Raw genomic sequence first — 26,584 nt, forward strand, 5'->3', positions numbered from 1 at the left:
TGATAGAAGTAGATTATTTGGCAAGAAAGCAATAGTAATTCCTCTCACGCCTGTCTATGTGATGGTTCTTGGGCAGGGCGCTCATGCTTTAGGGCGAGGGATGAAAACCTCCCCTCCTTGCAGGAGCCCGAGGGGTGAGAACTCCTTTTCAAAGCCACTGCAGCGTTTACGGGACCTGCACTCGCCGGCGAGACCAGGGGACAGAGGGGACAGCAGATGGTTTCCTCCGGCACCCTGGCGGGTGATGAGAACGCAAGAAGCGCCAATATGGGGAATACCGGGAGAAGTCTCCGTCCTCCCGGCGTCCAGGGGAGAAGGCTCCCCTGAAGACACACCTGCCCGCCGCGCTCAGGGGACACGGGGGTCCGCGGCGCTGCCCGGCCAAAGCGGCCACTGACTGATTGATTGACTGACTGATTGACTGACTGACTGATTGATTGACAGACAGACGAGCGAGCGGGAAAGCCGGTGCTGGCGGGAAAGCCGGAGCGGGCGGGACGGCGCAGGGGCTGCTGGGTAAGGGAAGGGAAGAGAAGGGCGGCAGCCGCGCCGCCGCCCGCGGGTGAAGATTCGTCGTCGCCGCCTTCGCTCGCGCCGCGGCTTTGGCGGGAGGGCGGGGGAGCGGGCTCGCGCGTGCGCGCGGGGCGGGGCTGCCGCTCTCCCGCCCAACAGTCCTCTGGTGGGGGGGCGGCGGCCATAACGGAGCGTGGGGAGAGCGGGAGGGCCCCGGCCGCCCCCTCCTCCCGGGGGTGGGGATGGCGGCGCCTTCTTCCCACATGGACTCGCGGGCTCGTCGTGAAGGCGCCTGAGCGGCCGCCCTCCGCCGCCTCGCCTCAAGGCGGGAGAGGCCTCCCGCCGCGCTAGGCCGCGGCCGGCCGGAGGAAGGAGGAGGGCCCGGGCGGACATGGCCAGCCCTGGCAAGTGGGAGCATCTGAGGCCGCTGCGGCCGGACACGCTGCGTGTGAGTGAGGTACACAGCGGGTGGGGGAGGGAGGCGCTGCCCGTGGCCGGGGGACGGGCCCGCAGCGCTTCGCTCCCAGAGCGCCTGAGGAGATTTCCCGAAGGTACCTCCCTGAGGTGGAAAGATGCGGCAGGCCCGGCCAGAGCGGTGCACGATGGGGCGTTGTGATGCTTCCCTCCTTCATCGCACTTCGGCAGGCTGCCTGGGAAAGGAAAGTGCAGTGGTGTTATTCGTAGTGCAAAGGGGTGATTTTCTTAGCTGCAGTATCTATAGACTCTTAATCGAGTTAAATAGGCTGTAGCTATGTGTTTGGGAAGAGCAGACTACAACTGTGTATTCTGTTATTCTCTGAACATCTGTGATGTTCAGGTAATCTTATATGCGGCTTCCACAGCTACTTTTAGTAATGTTAAGAGGTATCTAACAAAAAGCATCCCTACTTTTAGTTCTGTAAAACTTCTTAAAATTGCTTGTTTTTATTGACTTGGGCTAAGTGTTACTTGGTCTTAAAGCCAAGTTTATGTGAGTTTTACACTAGTAATTGGAAATTTGTTATTATTGGAGACAAAGAGTTTTGGGCACAACTTCTTATATATGCGTTTAGATGAGTCAGCCAGGGGCCACTTTGAAAGTTGGAGGAGCTGAAGAGGTGGAGATCTGCAAGGACAGGGACATTTTCCATCCTGATGCTCATGACAACAAGTAAATGGGTTGAGGTGTGGGCACAGCTGTACCTGCACTCTGGGGAGGGCAAAAAGAACATATGCAGAAACCGGAAGCAAAAACAGACTATAAAGGAGAAGGTTAAGAAATATTGTCTGGACATGTAGGTATGATGCTAGGAAGACCAAAGTTCTACTGTTGAAACTAGCAAGGAATGACAAGGGTGACAAGAGCTTTTGTTGCTTCATTAGAGGCGGGGGAGGGGAGTGTGAACTTGCTGCTATGTGGGGCAGGTGATTTTGGAAGTGCAGACACAGATAAGGCTGAAGTACTCAGCCTTTTTGCATGGGTCTTCAGAAGTGATGTTCCCTGGGCTTCGTGTCTAGGAGATAGGACTCAAGGAGAGGAACAACCAGCAATGGAAAAGTCTCAAGTTAGGAATTTCTTGAGGAATCTCAACCCTTACAAATCGGTAGGACCCACCTGGGCTACATCCTGAGAGAGCTGTCTGGCATCATTGTGAGGTTGCTCTTATCATCTTTGAGAGGCTGTAGGGATCAGCTACAGCTTAGTCAGCCTCATTTCAATCCCTTGTAAAATCAAAAGGCAACTTTTATTGGGAACTATTTCTAGGAACGTGAAGGAAATGGCAATTGGGAATAGCCAACGTGACTATACTTGCAAACAATTACCTTTGGTGATGAAATTACTAGATCTGTAGATCCAGAGCCTGAGATGTCATCTACATTAGCTTTAGCTGGACTTTTGGAATGGTCTTCTGCAGCATCTTCCTCATGGAATTGGGATGTTACAGATCATAAACTACTAGATGAGTAAAAAAAGCTGGCTGGATCATTAGTCTCTGAGAGGAGTGGTTCATACGTTACCTGAAAGTGGATTACAAGTTGGAGTTCCTCAGGGGTCTATCCCGGGACCTGTCCTGTTGATAGGAGGGTGTGGGGTCTACCCTTATGATATTTCTGGCTGGGGAAGGCTGGAAGAATAGGTCATCAGACAACTCAAACTTCAGCCAAGGAAGCTGAAAATCCAGGTGTGAAGCCCGGCACCTGGGCCTGTGCCCTGCAGCAGTACAGGCGGGGGACCACCCTGCTGACAGCACCTGGGGGTCCTGGGGGGTGGTGGGCTAAATGTGCACCAACACTGTGCCCTGGCATGGAGGCATATGAGGCTGTGTTAGCAGAAACACAGCCAGTGAATCAACATAAGTGATTCTTCTCCACTTGGCACATATTAGGCTGCTCCTGGAATGTTGTGTCCCGTTTTAAGCCCTCCAGTACAGGAAGGCTGTTAATAAAATGCTGAGAGAGCTTGTGAAGCCACAGCAGCCCTTCAGTACTTGAAGTTAACAAAAAGCTAGTGCCACAGCCATGTATGAAGGGGGGCTGAAAGGAAGTAGCTGTGAATTGAAGCAAAAGCAAGAGGTATTGCATCTTGATATGAAGTGAAACTTTTCTGCTGTGAGGATGGGCAAACAGTGGAATGGGATGCCCAGAGAGGTGTAGCTTCCATGTCTTAAAATATTCAGGATCCAGTTGAGTGAAGCCTTGAGTAAGCTTTCTCTGGCTGTTCCTGTTTGGAGTTGGAGGTTGGACCAGAGACATTCTCAACTGGAATGAGTCTGAATTTGAACATACTCCTTTAGTTAAATTGGAGTGGGGGGTGAAATTAAGTACCTATTTAGGCTCATTGTGTCAGTGTCTTGACCAGAGCAGACTCTGCTGCCAGTCTGGAAGTCTTCCACAAAATAATTATAATGCTCTAAAATAGCATTGTATTTTCTGTATGTGAGCTGTTACATGGAATAGCTGAAGCTTATACTTGTAGAGTTTATACAGGTATCTGTTGGTGTTCTGACCATTGCATGAGCATTAGGGAGGTCAGTGGTGTTTCCCTCTTTCCAAGACAGAGGGAGATGGGCTGAGATTTAAAGGCTGAAAATTCTGACAGGAATTATTGAGTATGTGTCCCTTGTTTACAGAGACACTCCACCATAATATCTGTTGAGTTGTCAGCATGCTGATGGCTGTAGCATCTAGAGTTGATCTGGGGATTTATTCTGAATAAGCTTGCTATGTAGATAGCATTTTATGCCAGTTATATGTGTGTATATATATAGATATATAGATATATTTTTTTTTCCCCCCGCCCCAGCCACCAATGATCAACCTGAACGTGGATCAAGAAGTACGGATTGTGAGAAGTAAGTTGCTGTGTTCCATGTATAAAGACTATTCATGCTTTTTTTTTTTTTTAAATGCTGAGTATACGCTGTAAGCAAATAAGAAATTGTTATGTGTCTAATATAGGAGGAATGCTGCACACTAAATGAAATAACAGATATGAAGCAATGCATTCTTCATAGTTTTTCCTCTTTAAATCTGCTGCAATACACCTTCCCACTTTTATAAAGAAAATAACTTATGGGAAATCTGAGAGGAAACTGGAACATTGTGCTAGCAAAAGTTGGTTTTCAAATGGTATTAACAGATGTAAGTACAAACTTGAATGAATTTGCATTGTTTTTGTTATGTTTTTTTTTTTTTCTTCTCACCAACTGAACAGTCTCACACATCTCACAGTAACACAGTCCAAAACTGAGTTGTTAGACCTGTCACTTCACGTGAAAGAGTGCGCAATCTTGCAGCCATGAAATGGGTGTGATATACTATGAGTAAAAGTGTATCATTCATCCTGGGAAAAATACTGAAGTTTGAAGTAGAGTGTTTCTAGGGAAGTTTCCCTACGTAGGTAACAGTGTGCACGAACACACGTGTTCTCTTGAAGCATTAGACTGGAATATTACTCAGTGACACGGGTCAAATATGAAACAGCTGGTTTGCTTTGCAGAAGAAAATAGAACTAAAAGGTGGATTTGATGGTCTTTCGTTGGCTCTAGCATCAGATGAGTGCATATGTGCCATGTCTTTTTTGTGCTTTAAAAATACATACTTTGTTTTATGCATACATGAATAACAATCTGAAGTTAAGCTGTTCATCAATAACTTTCTGCTGTTTCTGTGAATATGCTGGTAAGGGATACACATTGTACAGGATGTTCTGGTATCTGTTGATCTTTGTTGCATTAGTAAATTAAATAATGGCATCACCAAGTCTTTTGCCTTGAGGCCAAGTAGTACAACTGGAGTTGGTCCATATATAACATTCTTGGGCTCCAAAACAGGTTGGTCGCATCCAGCCTGAAACAGTCCCTGAAACCATGCTAACTCCTGAACCATGACTGAGAGTAATTAATGAGACCTATGGGTTAATCTGACCCAAAAGATTGTGAAAAATTATTTTAAGTGTCACAGAGCAGATGATTGAGCTGCAGTTCTCTGGCAACGCCCTGACACTGTCATTAACTGAAGGCTTCATTGGTGTTCATTCAGTAGTCTGAGCTCCTATAGTACATACAGTTACCTATTAATATCCATACTAGCAGTAAGAAGTCATGAACGTTGAAATCATGAAGATGCATGCTTGCTGTTTAGATACAATCATTGCAAACAAATTAAGGTTTATGTAGTTAATAGACTTTATATGATGGCATTACAATGTCAGTGTTAATAATGACTGTTTTTATACTTTTATCTTCACTGATACTTGATTGTTATTGTTTTTTTAAGGAACGCTTCACATTCTTGTAGTTGTTCACTAATATTCTGTCAAAACTTCACAGGAACTGTGAAAGTCAAAAAGCCTCGATTTGATGCGTCCTTGGTTTATTTGACCCGAAAATTCATGGATCTTGTCAAAACAGCTCCAGACGGTGTCCTTGATTTAAATGAAGTAGCAACAACTCTTGGAGTACGAAAACGAAGAGTATATGACATCACCAATGTCTTGGATGGAATCCACTTAATTCAGAAAATATCTAAGAATCTTATCCAGTGGGTGTGAGTTGGCTTTGAAACTTCTAATTTCTGAAACAGTAAAACCCAACAATACTGAGTAATGTTTAAAACTCAGAGTATTTTTAAGTATATTGAATTACTGTGAATAGCCAAAAAGATTTTTAAATCCTACTGTGTCTTTAGGCTGTGGGAATTACTTAGTGTATTAATGACTATCAAGTGTAAAAGCACAATGAAGCATATTTCAGCAGAGTAAAGGATACTGGAGTTCCTGGTTGGTTTCTGTTAGTACACTTTGTGTTCAATAAACAGGCTCGTATTTCTGTAAACATACTAGACAACTTTCGTATTCTTCTAGAGGTTCTAATATTGACCAAGTTGTGGGAAAAGCACCAGAGCAGCAAAACCTTAAAGATGAACTTTCTGACTTATCAGCCATGGAAGAAGCTCTGGATGAATTAATCAAGGATTGTGCTCATCAATTATTTGAACTAACAGATGACAAAGAAAATGAAAAATATCCTTTTAACTCTTGCGTTACTTCAACATGTGATTTTTGGTTGCAAGTACTTAGATATCTAGTAGTATGTGTAAGCTGTACATGCCACAGGTATGTAGTAAGACTTCATAATGAGTTTTGTAATAGGAACTTGCTGGTTATTTTAGATTGGTGTACACTAGTCATGTGTCCTGCTTTGCAGTGTCATGTGCAATCCAGCCTGTTCTTAGGGGAGTGCTACTTGTTAGACCTTTTCACTGCAGAAGAATGGAATTGGGGCAGTAGTCAGTGCCCTGTTACCTTGTTCTCTCCATTATAAAGGTGACTCAGGGGCAGATCTGGACCTACCAGTGAGATTGAGTTGCTTAGTAGGATGAGAAAGAGGACCCAAAAATGAATCCCAGTGGCCTGTCACCAGGAAGATGTGCATTGGTTGTGTCCTAATACTGTTCTGTCTCTAAGGCAAAGTTCCAGTGCAGTCCCATATTTTGATGGGTTTTGATAACAGTAAAGAAATTTCTTTTAATATGACATAAACATTGGATTTTTGGGTCTGGAATAAAATAAAACAATGCATATCTCCCTTGTCTGGCAGAATGTTAAGGTCTGTGCTCAAAGGAAATGTGTCAATTTTCTGTATGACATCAGGAAAACTTTTCATTACGCCTTACCTGTCCTGATTAAGAAAATAATTCCATACTTTTCCAGGAAGCTGTTTACATGCATGGTTATTACAAAACAAATGATAGTTTCTCAAAGGTAAGCATTCCTTCAGCTTTGTAGACTTATGAAAGCATCTGTGAGAACTTGTCAAATATATCTGTATTTTAATATTTAATATCTCAAATTTTTTAAAAGGTTTATTCCTTCTTAGAAATAAAGAAAAAAGATTTTTCACTTGTTAGCTCATATTTAATTTCACAAAGCTAGTATTAAAGTAACCTCAGCTGAGCTATCTACCACTGTTCTGAAGTTGGTATTCTGCTTCGGCATATCTTATACTCTTTGCTTCTGTCCATTAGCAAAACAGTTTACAGAATCCTTGACCAATGTGTACACTAGCTTATGTGACATATCAAGATATCTGTAGCATTCAAGCATTTCAAGAACAGATTGTCATTGCAATCAAAGCTCCAGAAGAAACTAAATTGGAAATACCAATTCCTAAAGAAGTAAGTTTTATACATTTCTGTCTTAAGGCAACAGATGTTCTCAAATGTGGGTTTTTTGCAGCAGCAATCAGTAATTGACTTCTATTTTCTTTGTCATATATAGCAAATATTGGTACTTCATTGTTCTTGTGCTCCACTAAACAGTGCTGTAGGGGTAATAGTCTGAGAAACTTATTTTCAGCTTTTTTTTTTTTTGGTTTACCTAAGCTATTAAACAGTAAACGTGTCTGAGCTGCTGTTATTTGGTTGTATTAGAGAGAATGAAACAGCTGTAATAAATGTTACTCATTTCCACTGTCAGTTTGCTTGATGATTACCAGGATGATGGGATTTCTCAAGAGCTGTTACTGTTTGTATTCTAAACTCTACAAAAACTACAAATCTAACCAAACAAAGCAATAAGCATTAATTGGTAATCAACTTAACAAAGTGTAAATGGTGTCTTACTGCTTAATGAGTAGATAGCCATTGTCACTATAATATTAAAATATGAAACACAGTATGGTTGACAAAAGAAAACGTTTTAGCACTTAAAAGATCATGTCAAGAAGGATTTTTTCAGGAAGATAGGGGCCTGTCCCCTGTCCTCACCTCATGGTACAACATGCACACTGCCACTCGGGTCATACAGAAGAGTCGCAGCTTTGCACCTACATCTGGTCCTGTATACGGGTAACCCACTGTTTAAAGTAGTGCTGTGAAAGAGGGGAAATACTGGAAGTAAGCTTAACATAACAAATGGAGCTTTAATTCTGTTTTCCTTTTGCATGTGTATTTTTTTTTATAATGTTCTTAACTCTGTAATCATCAAATTTGCCTTGCTGTGTGCACAGAAAGGGAGGCAGGTGGTATTGTAGGAAAAGGAGATACAAATCAATAAAACCAGAAGACTTTGATCCACTGCATAGATTTCGAGTGGTTCTACTGGTAACAGGAGCTGGTTCTCATCCTGTGAAGATGGAAAAGGTTTCAGAAGCTTCCTGAAGCAAAAGAAGGCAGCGTTTTAAAAGCTGTACTTTAGAGAACAGAGTCTTCTATCTGTTGCCCATTAAATTTTATTTGCTCTGTGCCTTGTAATGTGATGCTTCCTACAGGAAAGGAGTAAGATTGATAAGGTGTAGTTGCTTTGCCATATTATTAAAGCTCCGTGTGCTCTGATTTGTTTTCTGATCCGTGGCATTGATGTGTCAAATTTTTAATTTTGTTACTCTTCCTAAATGTATAGTAAATCTTGGTCATATATCAAATGTAAGTGAAAAGGCTAAGCAAAGGTTCCTTAGGTACATATTCATAAAAAATGAAACCTTGTTAGCTTAATGGTGCTTAATAATTGACCTACAAATGCCTATAATAGTAATAGTTTATGTAGAAGTAGTAACAATTTTAAACAGGAATGATATATTTGTTCTGGTTTTAATCTGCTGACTTCAAAAATGTGCAAAAATAGCTGTGTAAGATTTGTTCTTTGGTTTATGTGCAAGTTGTTCTTTTATAGGATTGCATAAAAGTACATGTGAAGAGCACAAAGGGACCCATTGACGTGTATCTATGCGAGGTGGAACAACAGAAGCCAGGTGCCAAAACTTTTGAAGATATGGATACTGTCACTTGTAAAACTGAGCCATCAGTTCCTCCTGATGAAGGTAGTGTCTTCCATTTACATTTTTCCCCTAGTAACTTTTCTTTTTTTTTTTTTTTAAGACTGTCATACCATTTCGATAAACTGTTCGGTACAAGTATAATTTTCTGGGCATAGTTTTGGGGCCAAGATGTGTGGGAGTATAGGAAACACCTGAAAGAGAAGCCTGTGCTATTGTGTCACCTCACCGCAGCTGGAGGTCGGAGAGGCAGTATGTGCATGCATGGTGAGGCACACTGGTTCCCTGACCCTTTCCTCCTGTCACTCATTACTGGTTTCCTGGTGGAGCTGCACTCTGCAGGTGGAACAGTGTGTGTCAGTTCTCAGCTCCTCCACTGCAAAGTCCAGCAGCTCAGCTGGAATAGTTGTGATGAGTCAGGATGCTGTTTCAGATGAGAGTTTGCTGTGCTTTCTCATTGCTGCCCTGGCTAAGGGAAGGCAGGCAGAGGAGGAGGGGATGTAGTAGTTTGATTTCCTAAAGCAAGATTGGCTGAAACTTAGTCTCTCAAGACCCCCAGTGCTGCAGGATGTTGTGGTTTAAAAATAAATGTGGCGGGAATTGGGAGTAGCTCAAAACACAAAGGATAAAGTATTTTTAGCATTGCTGCTTTGTAGTTGAAGAGTTGACTTTTTAAGCTTAGGGGTTTTTTGTTTTGTTTTTTGGTTTTTGGTTTTTTTTTACTTTACTTTGCTTGCAAAAACACTTAGAATTATATTTCCTACGGTGACAGTAATCTTACTTGTTTTTTTACTTTCAAAGTGAGATCTCCGGAAGAAGAAAAAAACAAACCACCTGAGATGACAGATTAATTACAACTCAAAAATCTAATACAGAATGTAAATATGTGTTATAGAGCTTTTCCAAAGCTGCTTGGATCTACAGACTTCCTAACCTGGAATGTTCCAAAGCATTGTAAAATTAAAAGAGCAGTGGGTTGGTAGAGTGCTTTCATAGGATTGCTTATCTTCCGAAGTCAGAAGACAACAGTTCCTAGAGTTGCTTTTAGGAGCTTTGTTTTCATAATTGCATACGATCTACAGAGCTTTGGGAAAAATATATGTTTAGTTTATGAAATAATTTTAATTGGTGGAAGACATAGGCAATGAGTTGCTTCTGAAAATGAAGATTTGAAAGCTGTTTCTGGAACGATCCACAATCCACAAGAGAATGTATATAATAAAGAAATGCACTTTTCAGTTCTTAGGCTGCACTACTACAAAGCGAGATTGTCAAATAGAAATGCAACAAAGAACTGGTGTATCAGAAGCCTTCATTGTAAGAAACAAGATGTAAATATCATGAGAGTTATGCCTTACGCTGTGTAGATGCTGTTTGCATTGTTTGCATCCAGCTCTGCATGAACAATGGTATCAACACTGAAGCTAAATAATTGGGCTTTTTGTATATATCTGTGTCATGCCTAAGTAGTTACCAATGTAGATTTATGGAGATGGTTTGCATTTCTGCTTTTGTACAGCAAAGAAATAAAACTTTAAACATATAAGTAGTCTAATTAGTCAGTCTAACGAAATGTGTTGTCTTTGAAATTCACTGGGTAACTAGAAACGTTAAAACTGATGTGAAGATTGTAAAGCTGTTGATGTGGTGCTGGCAGCTAGCAGTTAGGTCTAATCCTTGTGATGCCACAGCAGCATAGCAATTTTCAGAAGAAACATGATGATCAGTAACTATTTAAATCAGTCCTGTCCGGTTTCTAGAGTTCAGATACAGCATAGCTTTAGCCTAGTACCATGATCTCCCTGTGACTTTAGTTTGCACAAATACTTAAAATACTTTAGAACTACATTTGTATTCATCCATCTTTAGTATCTGTACAATGAAGCTTCAGATTTTTGATACCGGGTTTTCAAAGTGAATGAAATGTCATCATACAAATGCCAAACTTAGGTTCATTTCATCCCAGTACTGAAAAGCATACATTAGTCTTCTTTGTGGGGAGAGGTGAGTGCATGGTTTTGTGTGTTTTTTAAATCAGAACTCCAAGTCCTTGTTTTCCCATCACACAGTGTCAACAACCATCATCTACTCACAAGTGGGAACAACAAAAATAATAAACCATTGAACATTTTAACCAGCAACTCTCCAGCTACCTTATATGCTGTGAAATTAAATGTCCTATATTCTACTAATAAATACAAATAAGGTAGGGCAGTTGACACTGAAGAGCGTAAATATTACGAAGTACAGGCTGTGAGTCAATCCAGTTCTCTACAGCGTTGGCTAGTTCTGTAAAATGCGTAGTATTATGCTATGCAAATTGGGAAATACAGTGAGTGCAGGTTTGTGTCAGAAAGTAATCCTGACTTGTGTATGTGCTGCCAGTGCAGTGTTGGATATTATTTTTCTGCATTCCTGTAAAAATCAAACTACAAGCTTAGTTGTTACAATAATAAAGCAAAGTGAAAGCGCGTTTTGTATGTGGATCACAATCAAAAGAGGGAAGGTGCTCCTCAGATGAGCTAGAGGTGGGGGTTAAAAATTAAGAAACCATCTTTTTGTACAGAGAGGTTCTTCAGTCCCTGGTTTCTTTCCAGATGGCATCCTTGCTATTTGATTTTTGCATTGCTGGTCTGTTATGGTGGGGAGAGAGGTCTGTGCCTGGGAGAAGTATTGATTCCCCCGACATTGGTTCAACAACTTGGGATAACGTTTGCTGTAAAACATGTAAAAATTGCCAGCACCAACAACTAATGCTGAATGTTGGGCATTAGGGTGGAATTCTGTGATGGAGCGTTTAGAACTGTAAAGTAAGGAAGTGTACTTTACAAAATAACCATGTTATAAATGTTAAGGAAGTCTGTGTTCAAAAGCAGAACATAGTTTATTGAACTGAGACAGGGATTTTTCATTTTGCACAGATCTCCAGTGATTCTGGTTTTTTCCCTCTTTTGTGCAGGTTTTCTAGCTGTACAATTCATTTTTAAACTTCAAGCTATGTGAAATGAAGAAGCTGGAATATAATAGTTATACTATAATTATTTCCTTAAATACTTTTTAATAATGCACCTTCAGTGGAACAAATAGACTTTTGAAGATTAAACCACTTTGTTGTTACTACTTGGATACTTAGAGTATCCATTTGCCATACTAGAAAACAATGTGCTGTATAAGCCCAGTACACTACTCACCTGAAAAGTTTAGACTGAGACTTGAGGAAAAGTTCTTGAGTGATGCTGAACTTACAAGCTTGCTTTCAAACTACATGTGATAGGATTTTACTCGGAATTTGTATAATGCTTTTTTTCTGAAAGTTTATTAAGATTAAAGTATTTTTGTTGAGTCCTTATCTCTCCGTTTTCAGCATGTTTCTATGTGTAAGCACTTCCCTCGGCTGTTTGAGGACTCTGCCTGTAATAAATTAAAAAGCTCTAATAACGTTTTTGTCTTTGGCTGAGCATGTAAATGCATTAATCAGCAACAGCTAGGATCTGTAATTATAAAATGGCCTGGGTTTGCTGACTCTGTATCTGGAACAAACACTGTGAGTTGCCAGTTCAGCCCTTATTTGGTGTGGGAAATTACTCGTCGGAGATTTCAGATGTGAATTGCAGTTTTTAAATAATGTGATTTGTAGAGAAGAGAGAAGATTGCTTTAAATTACTATATTTTGGAAAGCACTTAAAAGACAGCAAATTCCTTCACTTCGAATAATCTTTTTGTTGTGTGTGAAGAGCCTCATTTATAAGCATAATTAAATTAGGCTGATTTCAAAAGTCGCTTTAGCTGTTGCCGATCTCCGTGTCGAAGCGAGGCTGCTGGCGGGGCAGTCGGCTGCGGCCACGGCACTGGAGCTGCCATGGCCCTGGCACCGCGCTGGGGCTGCAGGAGCTGCTGAGTCCCATCCAGAGCAGGAACCTGCTGGTTTGGGCTCTGCTGCCAATCTGCCAGCGGGAAGTTGTGAGGTGTGTTGAGGCTAAAAATCACATGAATTGTACTTGGCTGTGTAGGGTTTATGTAAGTCCACAGGAGGCTTCTCACATAGATGTTTACTGAAGGATCGGGATACTTGTTTGTAAACAGCCATGGTTTATGTTTGGAAGGAAATCTTAGCTGATGCTCGGAGAGCGGGAGAAGCCTAGTTGTCAGGACATAATCCATGAATGAGCTTGTGTTTGCACTCAGACGTGGAGGGTAAGGACAGGGCTACAGGAGATGATCCTAGAAGCCAAATCAGCAAATTTAAAAGATACAATCTCAGGACATTGTTAGCCTTTTATTGACTTATTAGGCCTCTAATATTTTTCTGCATCCTTCTTCAATCACTAAACTGGGCAATTCAGATGAAAACTTCAAGAATCTAGAAGTCTGCAAAGAGCTATTTGAGTTCCTGGAACAGTTTTGCTTTCAGTCCTTCATAGATTCTAAAGCAAACCCTGCACAGAATTGCTTTTAGATAACACAATACTTTTTTTCAGACAGACAAGCAATTTTGGTGTTGTAGCTGTCATTTTCTAAGGATTTTTTTTTCCCATCTATAACCATTAAAACGTCACAAGCAGGTTATGGCAGTGGTTGTTGCTTCTCTAACATGCAGCCAAAATGCATGTCATGGAAAATGAAATAAAAACTTAAGATGCTTTTCTTGCAAATTGGGAAGGTGTTAGATGTAAAGCTTCGGCAAGCTCAGAAAGGGGAAGCCTGTTTTTATACATATTTTAACTACCAGGCACACAAATTCTTAAGAGGTTTGCTGGCTCCTAAGTGTAGGGTAACATTTGTGTGTACAATCTCTGACCTTAACATTAAAAGAGTTCATTTCCAAATGTGAAAAGAAAAGTCATCTGTCAGAAGAAAAGTTCAAAGTCCAGTAAAAACATTTCAGGATTTATTTGGATAATAAAGTTTTAAAGGGGCTTGCAAAGGAGAGATGGGCCTGGACTTTTAAGCACAACTTAAGTAGCAAATACCTGCAAACTTGAAGAGTAAAACAAGGTCAAGAGGCCTCAAGTTTATTATACCAGTCATTAATGGTAAAGCTTGAATTGAGATACAGACTTCTCTGAGGAGAGATTTAGAGTGACCAAGATATTTGTGAGACAGCTGAGATTCCAACAGTAGAATTCTGGATCTGGAAACATCAGTAAAGGAGGAATTTCCCTCCATCATTTGCAGCACTAGCTGTTTGTAGGCTGTTACCTACCTCTTCATTTTCTTCACAAGCAGGCAAAAAGTTCTTGAACATGGGCACCTGTATGAAATATATCCTACTAAATGTTGCAAATGGTAAAATTTTAGCACAGTGTCTGGAACAAGGGAAGGCATTAAGTGATTTTGAAAAGGACACAGTCAGTAGCTTTTATGCTGTCGTTGTTAAGATCCCCCTTTTGGCAAATTGTGATGAGACTGTGTTCTGGCATTCTCATCTGCTAGGTTGTACTCTGCCTGTGCTTTTGTTCAGAAGCGTCCAGAAAATAAATTGTACATAGAATGAATGAATGAACAAACGAATGAATGAACAAATGAATGAGCTCTCATTTTCCACTGGTGAGACTTATGAACATTCAGATTGTTTCTTCCTGGCCATGCAGCAGCTATGAAAGCATTATACCCTGAGTAACACCAGACACCCTGCTGTTAGCTGGGCACTCAAGGATCAAACCAAGCATCCCAGAATTGAGTTGTGATCTCTTCATGATCCCTAAAACACATACAAAACCAGGACAATATCCACACGCTGCCCCCATTCCTTGTACTGAACCTGGCTGCACACAGTTCATAGTCCTGAGCAGAGAACTGTGATTTACTTGATAATGCTACTCCCCACAAATCATCACAGAACCTTTTTATCAAGCCGTGTTCTCGTCACCAACGCCATTGATTCTTCAGTGTTGTATAAGAAATAGTTTCTTGTGGCAAAAATCCTCCTAGTGTTAGAGACGGATTCAACCTCAGCTGCCCAGCAATGTGTGCAAGGCCTTCAAATTGCTGAGAAGCTCTTGGAGATGATGGTTTCTGTCCTTATTCAGCTGCAGGTAAAATAAACACCTGTGAAATGATACAAAACGAACCCATGCTGGGAGAATATTCATTAGGGAAATACAGAGATTTGCCTCAAGAACGGCAGGATCAATTCTTTCTGTGATTAGAAGTTTGAAAATAAAAGGAAAATACTGTGAAAACATTAGTGTTGCTTCTCTTTAGAGATCAAACGAGCCTTAATTGCAGATTTTTTCTTGGAGAATGGAATAAAGGGATAAATACAAATGTCAGTCTTTGAATTGCCGAAATCGACACATAGGTTGGCAGGCTCAGTGCACAGGTCAGTGGTTTTGATTTGTCTGGAAAGTATCACAAATACTGACAGCCCTGGGCCACCAAATATCACAAAAGGAAATATAGATAACTGTATATTTATTGACTAATTACATGTTTCTTCCAGTGTGAAAGATTCCAGACTGTATTAAAAATTTACTGCAGATTGAAGCTCTGGAATCTTACTTATTTTTTAAAAAGGATTTGAATTTGTGACATTAAATGATCACTTAATATATTCTTAAAAACAAGTATCTTCTACATGAAAATATCTTTTATTCCCAATCTGTAAAATACTGTTCCTTTATACATGGAAAAGATACAGACTGTAACAGTCTGGACAGAAGGAGTTGGAAGGCTGTCCAGATATTGTCTGTATGCTATGTATTTGTCTCTGAGGATCTGTTGCCTAGAAATGAAAACAAGACAACAATAATTGTTTACATAGATGTTGCCTGAAAACTTGTGGGGCATTTCATTTGTGCTCCCTCTGCTGGCTTTATGCCAATCCACTGTTTTTTAAATTGACAAGTGGGAGCTATTTTTGTGAGATAGGGATGGAAGTCTGCAAAACAGTGTTTATGATTTGGAGAGAAAATGATACAGCTGTAGAGGAAAAAATATCCCCCCAGTGCCACTTGGAAAGTTTCACCACTTTTGAAATCAAAACTTGTTCAGGATGAAACCCGTTCAATTAATTGTTTCCGATCAGTTTAACAAAATTGAGGTTCAACTAGAAATCGTGATTCAGCCTTGTGCTTTATTGGCAGCAAACGGTGGCTTTGAAATGGGCACGAGTAAGCTGAATAAATTACTTTGAGCTGAATTTTTACATTTTTTGTATAGTTAATACTTAGTTTAAAAGTAATAATGGATCCACAACGGTAATGCTGGTAGTATGGATAAATTACTGAGATACAGAACTACGATGACCAGAAGGCTGAGATTTGGGGTTTGTGTTTCCATATAGAGAGAATCTCAGCATGGGCTGTCCTCTAAGGACAGGTTTCCTCACATATAACCCCATACACCCTTTCAACACCACACTGTGCTGCCATCGGGCAGCCGGCTGCCTCTGGACAAATCCCCCTGTGCTGTGCTCATTTGCAAAGAAGGGGTGACTGCCTTGATCCCTTTTGCAAACTCCTACCAGATCTGCTCTGCAGCGACTCCTAAGAGCGCACCAGCTTCCCCAGGACCTCCCCGGGATGATTGTCCCAGAAACCCTGACAACAGCAAGGACAGTCCTCAGACTTTCGTTGTGCTTTGTGAAGCAACCCCAGCCAGTGCTGGGTCCTCCCAGTGCCCCAGGAGAGCACCCACTGGAAAGCTCTTCACCACCTTGCCAGACGCTGCCCTGGGGGTTATTGATGCTCTCAGTCTTTACTGCATGGCCATTAAGAAATTAAATGGCAAAATAAATACAATAGTCCAAACACATAATCAAAATTAGCATCTTGTTGAAAATTTTAGTTGAAAACTCAAAATGTACAAGTGTACAAATAAACGTTCCTTATGTTTATTTTACAGACAGTGGGTTTGTGGGGTTTTTTTTTTCCTTTGGTATCCTATCAGTATTGTATTACAAGACAGGAAAATCTGAAACTTCTCATGAATTTTCAGTATAACTTGCATTTTTTCAACAGCGATAAAATTGTTCCCTGACATTTAAAAAAAGCTTAGAGATATTATTAACCCTTTCCTCACCCCTTTTTCATCTCCCTGGACATCTTTTTCCAGTGGCCAGAGAGGAACTCAAATGGGTTTATCCTTGCAGCATCACAACTTGCGTGCAATAAACATCCTAAACAGCCTGAACTGGTGCAGAGTTTCAAGGGCAACTTTGGTGAAAGGGTAAAAAGGGAGAAATTACCCACCATTTCTCATCCAGTTATGTCAGACAGGTCCCAAACCCCCATGCTGACCAAAATGCACGGCGTGCACACAGAGTCTGGGAACAGCCGGAGCTGCTCAATGGCTTCCTAGGGCTGCGGGGCCACTCAAGGGATGGGGACACTCGTCCGTCTGCCGCGTCTGAACCACCAAAGCACCACTGCACAATTCTGGCCAGCTGCAAATTACACTCAGCATCACACAGTAATTGAAAACACTGCAAAGAATGCATCAGAGAGCCACTTACCGTTGCCTAGGGAAAGTGTTGGGAAACTACTGATCTGGGAAGATGCGACACAAAGCTGGTGTGCTACAAGGTCCATGTGAGCTGACTGGAAATCTTCTGGTTGAACACATTTCCACTGTAAAATTCCAATTTGATGGAAAGCAAAGGGCTTTCTCCCCAGATCGCTGGCTGCTGCTTTCCTTCCAGCACATCAGACAAAAACCACCCAAAGCATTTTGACAGCGTAAGTTCAAGGGCTTCCAGGTCTTGGCAGAGCAGGGGGCTGTGCTGTGGCAGTACCAGCCGACTGGCTCTGCCGGCTGTGCAGCTGCCTGCCCGCCTGCAATACCTGTCATGGCGAAAATCGTGGACATCTGCTTGGAAAACTCTGAAAAATCCGAATTTTGTTCTTTTCTGAAGTGAAATTTCTCTTCATGCTGCCACTGTGCAGGGACCGTCACACACAGCACTTGGTTCAGAAACAAAATTCTGGTTTACTTTTTAACATTTCCTGCACTTTTTATCAACCTCAGCTACATGTTTGTTCCCTATGGTTTTGCTTGTACCTTGTGGCATAGCAGAATTTATTTAAACTATCAACAACTTTGCTCAGTCGCAAAGTTTGTAAATGAGTTGCCTAGAAAATATGGAAATGTAATAGAGTCCCCTCTTCTACAGAGACCAGCAGGTGGAACTGACTGAATGAAAGGGGCTGCAAAGAGAGGAAAGAATTGTTAAGCTGAAGAAATAAGCATTAGTTGTGAGTGCTATGAAGTGCCTTGTGCACCCTGGAACATCATCATTAATGAGTCCTAATTTATACCGCTGCGTGGGTGGGAGGGTCAAACTCTTAAAAAAAAAAAAAAAAAAAGATAAAAATGTGTTTTAATTTAGGTGGAAAAGAAGCAGCATAAAGTTTTAAAGTGGTAACAGAGTTGGATGGTTTATTTATTTATTTTAATAGTTAATCCCCCGGAAAATGTGGCTTCAGTCATGTCTAAACTATTTGCTTCAAATTTGCTGAATAGATTTGGCTGGGGAAAAAAAAAAGAAAGGAGGGGATAAACTCTGTTGGAAGAAAGTCCCCAATTACCCAATGATCACAGCAGTTACTCAAGTAGCAGAGACCCCTTAGCAGAAGCTGTTTTGAGGCAGAATATGCTCAGTCCTTCCTGTAACCGGTTTGATTTTGTCCATACGGAGAGGGATGGGGACTCACTCCCCAAGGGAACGCACTGGTTCCCAGGGCGGGAAGCCATGATTCTCATGCTCCTCCTCGCTGACCCAAGGAACTCGGTGCCTTTGTGCAGGACAACAGCTTCAACACGAGGAAGAATTTCCCCTTTCTCCCACTTGGGAATCCCTAGTGCTTTGACAGCTTCCTAAGAAGTAGAATTCTGCTTCAAATCCTCTAGGACAAAAGTATAATAGGATTTCCTTATCCTAAGTATCTCATGCGATGAGATTTGAAAAAGGAGACCACCTCTCTTCTTTCAAGCATCCAGAGGAAACATTCTATGTTGGATCAAACAAAACATTTAATGGTCCACACAAAGAAGTATCTTCAATTTTTTTTTCTTTCAGCAAGGAAAAACAGCCAGTTTGGCTACATCCAAACTGTGCTGTTTGATATTATATTCACTGTGGGTTTTGAACAAAAATGCAACCTTCACGGAGTCTTTTAACTGGTTGTGAAATAGTTTGGTTTCACTTTCATATAGGCTGCACTACCCTTAGTATAAATGATTATCTCTGCAGCCACAGAAACAACTGAAAACTACATTGAGGGGTCCCGAGTTGAGTCCCTGCAATGCCAGTCACCACCCCGCACAACCCCTTCAACATGCACTGATCACCCTGCAGGGAGTTATTTTCTTGCTGCCTTTATTCAGATGAAGGTTGTACCAAACCCCTATCATTTATAGTTAGAAACTTTCTTATTTCCCGTCTGTTTGTGGCCAGTTTACATGCATACATTCCTCTGCCACCACTGTTCAGTAATGTCCAGAGCTCTTGGTGTCCCTGACGTTGACTTTGGTGTATCTACAGACACCGCCATGTCCTCAGTCACCCCCCCTGCTGGACTTAGCAAACTGAGTTATTCAGGTCACCTCAGTTAAAACAGGCTGCCTTGTTCCTTTACCTGTGCCCAACTCCCAGTTTCAGTTCCTCTCCTTCAACACAGATGAATAGAACTACTTATGTTCCAGCAGTGTTTTTACTTGATCTTGCCCTTACTCTATCTTACTTGAGTATCTTTGTTAGCTTTTACAGTACCATTTACCCTTCTTAATTCCACATTTCCATCAACTAATGGAAGCCTGAAGTGTTTCTCCTCAGCTGTTTCCAGATGATAAGTTCCCACGTTATATCAGCATTTCTTCCTAGCGCCCAAGGGCGCATCCCTCTATAGACTGTACCATTTAATTATATCCTATTTCTACCATTCCTGTCATTGAGATGATCCAAATCTTCCAAGCAACATCCCAACTCACAGCCCTCTGTTGATGTTGTCTTCTGACTCTGTGCAAACAGCCAATATCATCAGCACACTTATTGATTTCATCCTGGTAAACAAAAAGGTTGTAATTTCAGAATGTTAAAGAAGACAGACCAAACTTGATCCTTATAATTTCTACCAATCCAAATCTTCAAGTATTCAACCAATATCCTCCTATTTCACCCCATAAGGTACTGTTGTCCTACCTATACTCAGTTATTTGTAGTTTAGGAATAGTTCATTACCCTCCAAAATGTTTTATAGATGGACCTCCTACAAAGAATGTATATTAAAAGTTCCCTTCATAATTCCCATTAACTCCATCCCTTACTGTATAAAATTATTAACTGAAGACAAGGTAAATGAGACCAGCTACACTTTTTTTGGCCATTATTTCCCAGCTGTGATTAGTCTGTTATGATATACATTTAGACTGTTTCCTATTTTCTTCCATATCTTTGTTATTTGCTAGAAATGTGCTTTTAAACATTGTATGCTACTCACAGAAGAAATTTTGTAACTGTCATATTTGTCTCCTTTTAAGATACAGATCTATACTTACTATTTTCAATCATATGGCATCATCCTGGCATCCTATTATTGAAACTGAGATGTAGTTTTAGTAATTCCAGAATTCTAATGCTTACCTGAGACCAAATATACTAAAATCTTCAAAGCTTTTCTTCCAATGTGGTTGTAACTATCACTTCTATTTTAATTTTCATACCTTAATTTTGCTTACGCACACAGTGGTTTGTTTTCACATCATCACCCATCACGAAAGCCTAGATGAAATATTCATTTGGACTGGGACAAATCTGAGATAATTTCTCCACCAGCCTCCTCACAGAGTCATCCATTTACCATTTGAGAGTCTAGTTTAGTGGTAACCGTTGTTAAACAAGACTGTCCTCGTTGGACAAAATGAGGAGAAATAGAAAAATTGTATTTTTTCCCAAATATGAAAAAATTAGGGTTCATGGATATTCTTTTTCATTCTTTCTTTCTTCCCCTCCCTCTCCGTGTTGAGTGTTTACTTTGCTGCTCAACTCTGATGTTTCAATACAAAATGATGGAATTTCTCCAAGAGCATAAACCCTTATCTGCAAAGCTATGTCTTCACTAGTGCACTCACAATTGTTCTTATTCCTATTTTACAGCCCCTGCAAGTTCCCCAAGAGCAGGCCCAGCAACCACAGTTGTTTATTCCCCAGTATCAGCCAGATTGGCTTGTTTTCCCCAGAATTAACAGTAGCTAAGTCTTGATGAAAAGCAGATCATAGGAATGACAGTGCTAGTATGGAGACACATAATGTGGGTATTCAGAGATGCACACAGAACTACAGCAATAATCATCTTTATTTAGCCCATTCTATGCAAGTCATCTCCTACTGGCATTTCCCCCTAATTGCAGGGAGTGTTCGGTGCCCAGGGTTTTACTGTCACTTTCCAAGCCAGTTCCTGCATACTTATGGCTAAAGGCCAGATCAAAAGAAGGATTTCTTAGGTGCCTACAGCGGTTCTTATACCAATATCCAAGATTGCAATCCAAAAATACTCTCTTCAATAGCCACCTAACTAACTGTGAAGGTTGCTAAGTTTGCTCTCTACCTCTCTGCCCCCACCCTGCCGAGCACTCTCACTGGTCGGCTAGAGAGCCTGTTCTTCTGGGTCTTGTTATCTTCTTATTAATGCGTTTTTACTGCATGAAGACTGCTTCATCAGAATGCATCCTTAAAGAGGCAAAACACACACAAACCTGCAAGATAGTGGCTAGGAACTTTATTTGAAGGTGGAACATGCAGAACGAATTGCCACAGGATGGAGAAAAGAAAATATGTATGTGGCTTCTCACTCCGCTAAAGAATTCCGGATCAGATCAGGATGGACATGCTGGTTCAGATGCACATATGATCTGGGAAAATATAGAATTTCAGGCACAATTCTTACAACAAGTTCTGTTCAGTACACAGTTAGTCACTCCTTTCTAGAATGCTTGATTCTCCCCAGATCTTCTATAAGGACCCTATCTGCCCAATTCTGGACTTTGGGTTCCATTTTGGGAAGCAGATGTTTAAATGTTTGATCTTAAATCCAGAATAAACTGTCAGAAATGCTTGTGTTCACATAAGTAGGTGTTCGCTGGAAGAGGTAAGTATTACAAGCATGCAAGTGATAAGACTGAATTAATCCTTAGTCTCCTTCTCAGAATTAAAAAGAGGCAGAAACAGCTTTGAGAAGCTATAGCCAGCACTTCCGAGGGACCAGCAGCTTTGTACCCTGCACGCTTCCAATTCTGCAAACTTTACAGTGTGTCACATAAAAGAAGTGCTGGAGCAGAAATAAGAGAAGCAGAAACTCTCTTCTGCTCCAAGGTACTGTGAGGTATGTACAGCCTGCTGACAGGGAGGATTTCATAAACCAGAGCAGCCCCTCAAATGGCTACAACTTATACCTGTGAGCCACAGAACACTAAACTTCGCCTAAATGCAGAAAAGAAAGCAGCAAAGGAAAACTTGAGGTCACTCTGTCCTTAGTCTCCAAGTTATGCTTACTGCAAGTTTCCTCCTGGGACTTACAGCAGAGAATCTGGCACATCAACATCACGTAAGCATCTCAATTAACCCAGATTCACAGTTTCACTTCTGTCTTCCCAACACATCCAAGAAACTATGAAACTACCTTATTAACAAGAGCAATGTTAGTTAGCTGGGAGAATTATGTAACCAATTAGAAGAGCGACAGGCAGAGCCCAAGTCCTGCATTATCAGGCACACCCAGGCTTTGTGCAGCCGGTTTTGTTTCACGCCTCCTTTTCTTGATCCTCTGGTATTTGTGTTTAAGATACTGAATTCAACACAGCACAGACAGCGCCAACTAATATTTCTGTATTTATCAGCTGTAGTGCAGGATGTGCTGTTTGAAAGAGTATGAAGCAATGATACCTGGAACACCTATCAGAGACAAAGATATATTCCTTCCCAAGTAGAAACAGTAGATGTAGGCCTTTACCTATAAAGTTTACCATAGGAAGAGATTTTCTTTAACATTTGCTTGATTGCTTTGGTTTGCATTCAATTATACAGATGGCTGAGTGGTTTTGTAATTTTATAGCTGGCCTGTGCTAGTGATTGATGTGGTGGTGTCATTCTGACTGAGGGCTGGTTTGGAAATACATGAGGTTTGAAAAGCTGCTTGTATTTAAAGCCTCTAGTTGCAATGCAACAGAGGCTGTACCATGAATTAAATGAAGAATGTTAAAAAATGTTTTTTGTGGACTTTACATAACTATAATATTTGCACTGGAATCAGAAAATCAACAATAATGATGATTGTGGCTGACTTTGTGACTCCTTTAAAAACATGTGCTTTTATATGTCCCAGATACAGAAGTCAGGTACCTTTCTTCCCAACTGTTTTCATTAACCTAAAATGAAGAAAAATGGGTTTATTTTAAATCCAGAAAAATAATTTATTAACCCTTAGACTCATTAACCACTCACATGCAAGAAAGGAAAATTAAACAAAAACAAAACAAAACCCCAATACACGTATATTCCTTTCCATCCCTATTTCATGTTTATGAATCTAAAAATAAAGAAAACTTCATGCTAGTGAAGTAAATGCAATTTTTTTTTTTTCTGAAGGTAGAGTGACAATCTTTAGCTACAGCCTCCAAAGTCTCAAGACCTCATTATCTAAAACCCACCTCTTGTCCTATTTCCATCACAACAGTGATTAACTGTGACGTTCAAGCCATCAGTTTAGTGTCCTGGATGCCCCGTTGTGGGGGGACGACAGTTATGCCCCTGTGCCCATAGCAGTTTGACATGGCTTAATTTTGGCAGCTTTTAAACATTGTATTTGCTTGGACTATTAGTGGTTTTGTCCATCTTATTTTGTTGTCACAATTTGGTTCTCATTCAAGGTGAGAGTCAATTCATGTCTCTAAGCAGACACAGTCCATGAGGTCACTGGTAACCCACTTTTAACTTTTCCGTCCATCTGTTTTCCCACATGCAAAGCACAAAAATGGACTAGATCCATATGAGATGCTAAATCTAAATTTTAGGGACCCTATCAATTAGTAGAATCAACTCTTCATATCAGTAGTACTCTTATCCTCTCTATACAGTGCCTGCAGAGAGTGGGAGACTAAGAGGCAAAAAAGCCTTAACTAGCCAGCAGCAAGTGCTAAAAACATAGCAAGGCCTTTCTCCTAAAACAGATGCACAGATGTGTAGTTTGTCTCCTTTTTCTTCTTTTGCAATAGCTAGTAGTGAAAGTATGCCTGAGGTCTAAAGCCAAATCCCTCTTCTTCCTGAGAAGGTTGATCCCTACAGAATAGCATAAAGGAAGGAAGTGAAGCTTGATGACTTTTAACCAATAAGCCCAGTTTACCAACCTCTTACAAATCTGATCATAAAAATATAGACAGTTCTGAAAATAATCAACAGCAAATTCCTGACTGCCTCAGGACACCTAAGACGTGTTTGGACTGTAGACACCTAGAGAGTTAAATAGCATTTCAGAGAGTAGAGATGTGAAGGATCCAGATGTGGACTCATAGGCTTAAAGCTGCAGCATGCAGGCTGGAGGGCTTGGGCTTTGCCTTACAAAACATGGTAAAGAACATTTGACAATTCACTGCATCAAACTTCAAAACTACCGTATGCGGGCCAAGTGAAAACAGTTCTTCCTTAGATGGTCATTGTTAGGGATAGGTGTTGTCCTAAGAGATACATGCCACTGTAGGCAGAAAAGTTGGAACTGTGAAAAGACTGCAGAGGTGGTGTTATTTTTCCTTTAGGACATGATAAAACAGTGTTTTTTGAAAACATACTGTGAGAAGGATCTGACTTTCTGGGTAGTCTTTTTGCCTCTTAATCACTTATAACCAGCAATAAAGCTTCTGGTGATGATTTTGTTGAGGATTTGTGTCGTACAAAGGAATTCGGCTGACTCCGCTGTTGTCAATTTGTCCCTGTAACAGAGTAAAACTTGTTTTGGCAGTAAACGGATATGTCCTAAAGGCTAGGGGAACAGATTTATTGGGCAAGAATTTCAAGAAGGTAGTTTCTACACACTTGCTTTTGAAGTCACAATCACTTTTGGTTTTTTAAATGCAAAAAGGGCTGTCATACTTATTTAAGAATTTCTTTATTACCTTTGTTTAAATAGCACCCTGAACAACTCGCTAAATCATATAAGCTAGATAAAGATTAGTACCTTATTTTATAGATAAGAAAACGAAGAAAAGAGAGACAGATTGCCCATAGCCAAGGGGAAACTGAAAAGAGAGCTTAGATCTTCATATCACCTGGAGCTTGACTTAAAGCTCATTGAAATCAACCCCAAAACTGCTGTTGACATTAGCAAAACCCAGCACAGGCTCCTTGTTGACCACTGGAGACACACTTCCCAGATCTGGTCTCTTGTCCAAACCCATTTTAAATCTCAAAACATTTCTCCTGTGCCACTTAAAAGAAATGAGCCAACAAGTAGGTTGTACATGAAAAAATCATGTTTCTTTTAGGTAATTTAGCACTTTTAATGTTTGATATGCTAGGCCATGTAACCTCATGATCCCTCTAGCATCCACATCCTAATCCTAGTGGCAACCCTACTAGTTATTGCACCTATTTCTTTTATCTTGTTGCAAAGTAAACTGCTCCAATAAATTATGTGTGGTTTTTGCTGATGTTGCAGTAAAGTGAATCCTAGTCTGTTTTGGGGATGAAGTAGTCCTACGATATAAATAAGCACTGCATCTTACAGATCTTCACTAGTTCCTTCAGAAAACTCACAAACTCAGTGTGGTTCACTGAAAGAAGCGTGAGTCACAACATCCAGTTTGACTTTTCAAAATGTTCACGTGTGTGCATGTTTCTGTCAGGTTAAGGGATTTTGATTCAGTACACTGTGTAACAGAATCCAGTTACAGGGTTTGGGTTGATACTCAGACCTGTCCTTCCCTTGAGTTGGGGGCTGTTCAGCACCAGGGCCCTGACTCAGAATATCAGTGATCTCACTCAAAACCATGCAAGTGACTCATGTATTTACTTCTCTTTGACTCCCTCTCCTCTTCCTTTCAAGTTAAAATATTGGCCCATTTTTCTGACATCAGCTCACTGACATCCAGCTATCAACTGGAAGTCAACACAATAGAACTAAAATGTTAACCTTTCCTCCCGAGGTCACTCCACCTCTGCAGATGGTACTTTTGTGGCTTCTGTCACTCTGCCCAGTGATGCCGGGCGCACCTCCTGGCTGCTGGAACCACAGTGCGGCCACAACCTCACCACATGGTCCCATGGACTGTCCCCTCCATCCATCTCGCACTCCCCCCACTGCGGCCTGCTCTGATGAACACATCTGTGCTCTTTGAAACGCCCGCCAAGCAGGATGTGTCCAGCAAGTGTGTGGAGGTTCATCCTCCTCAGGGTGCCTGACCAGGTCTGCATCTGCCCCGCCACAGCTCTGCACCTGCCAGCTCCCCATCCTCCCTCTCCCGTGTGCCCTGAGCTCTGCTGCTCTACCTGAAACACTTTGCACCTGCCTTCTCAAACGTTTATTATTTGGTGTGTTTGGTTTTTGGTGTGTTTTACGCTACACAAAGTAGGATGGCGTTTCAGCTAAAATCCACCCAGCCGCCGCACAGCACTTTCGCTCTCCGGCCGCTGAGCCCACGCCCGGCCCCTCCGCAGCGGCGGCCTCAGGGGCCGGTGGAGCGAGGGGTGACCTTGGTGCTGCGGGAGGGCGGTGGACTGAGCGCGGCCGGGCAGCCCCGACCCCGGGCCTCCCCTCCCGGCCGCGGGTCGCTGAGCTCAGGGTTATAGTTAGGCAGTGAGTGAGCGCTCAGCTATGCGCCGCCGCTCGTAG

The 26,584-nt window shown here is 41.3% G+C and overlaps 1 protein-coding gene across 4 annotated transcripts; it reads left to right on the plus strand.

The window, feature by feature from the left end:
* The first annotated feature begins 644 nt into the window (after positions 1-644).
* On the plus strand, positions 645-12,044 carry E2F6 (E2F transcription factor 6). 4 transcript variants are annotated; one of them, XM_080341124.1, is made up of 7 exons: positions 645-970; positions 3,797-3,845; positions 5,325-5,541; positions 5,858-6,016; positions 7,056-7,170; positions 8,666-8,813; positions 9,570-12,044. In XM_080341124.1, the coding sequence occupies exons 1-7, from the start codon at positions 905-907 to the stop codon at positions 9,617-9,619; spliced, it is 804 nt and encodes a 267-aa protein (XP_080197250.1). In that variant the 5' UTR covers positions 645-904; the 3' UTR covers positions 9,620-12,044. The 4 variants fall into 4 exon arrangements, with proteins under 4 accessions (XP_080197250.1, XP_080197247.1, XP_080197248.1 ...); XM_080341121.1 differs by having other exon boundaries at positions 8,666-12,044; XM_080341122.1 differs by having other exon boundaries at positions 5,325-5,535; positions 8,666-12,044.
* Positions 12,045-26,584: the final 14,540 nt, after the last annotated feature.

The sequence above is a fragment of the Nesoenas mayeri genome (assembly GCF_963082525.1).
Source record: "Nesoenas mayeri genome assembly, chromosome: 3".
Lineage (NCBI taxonomy): Eukaryota > Metazoa > Chordata > Aves > Columbiformes > Columbidae > Nesoenas > Nesoenas mayeri.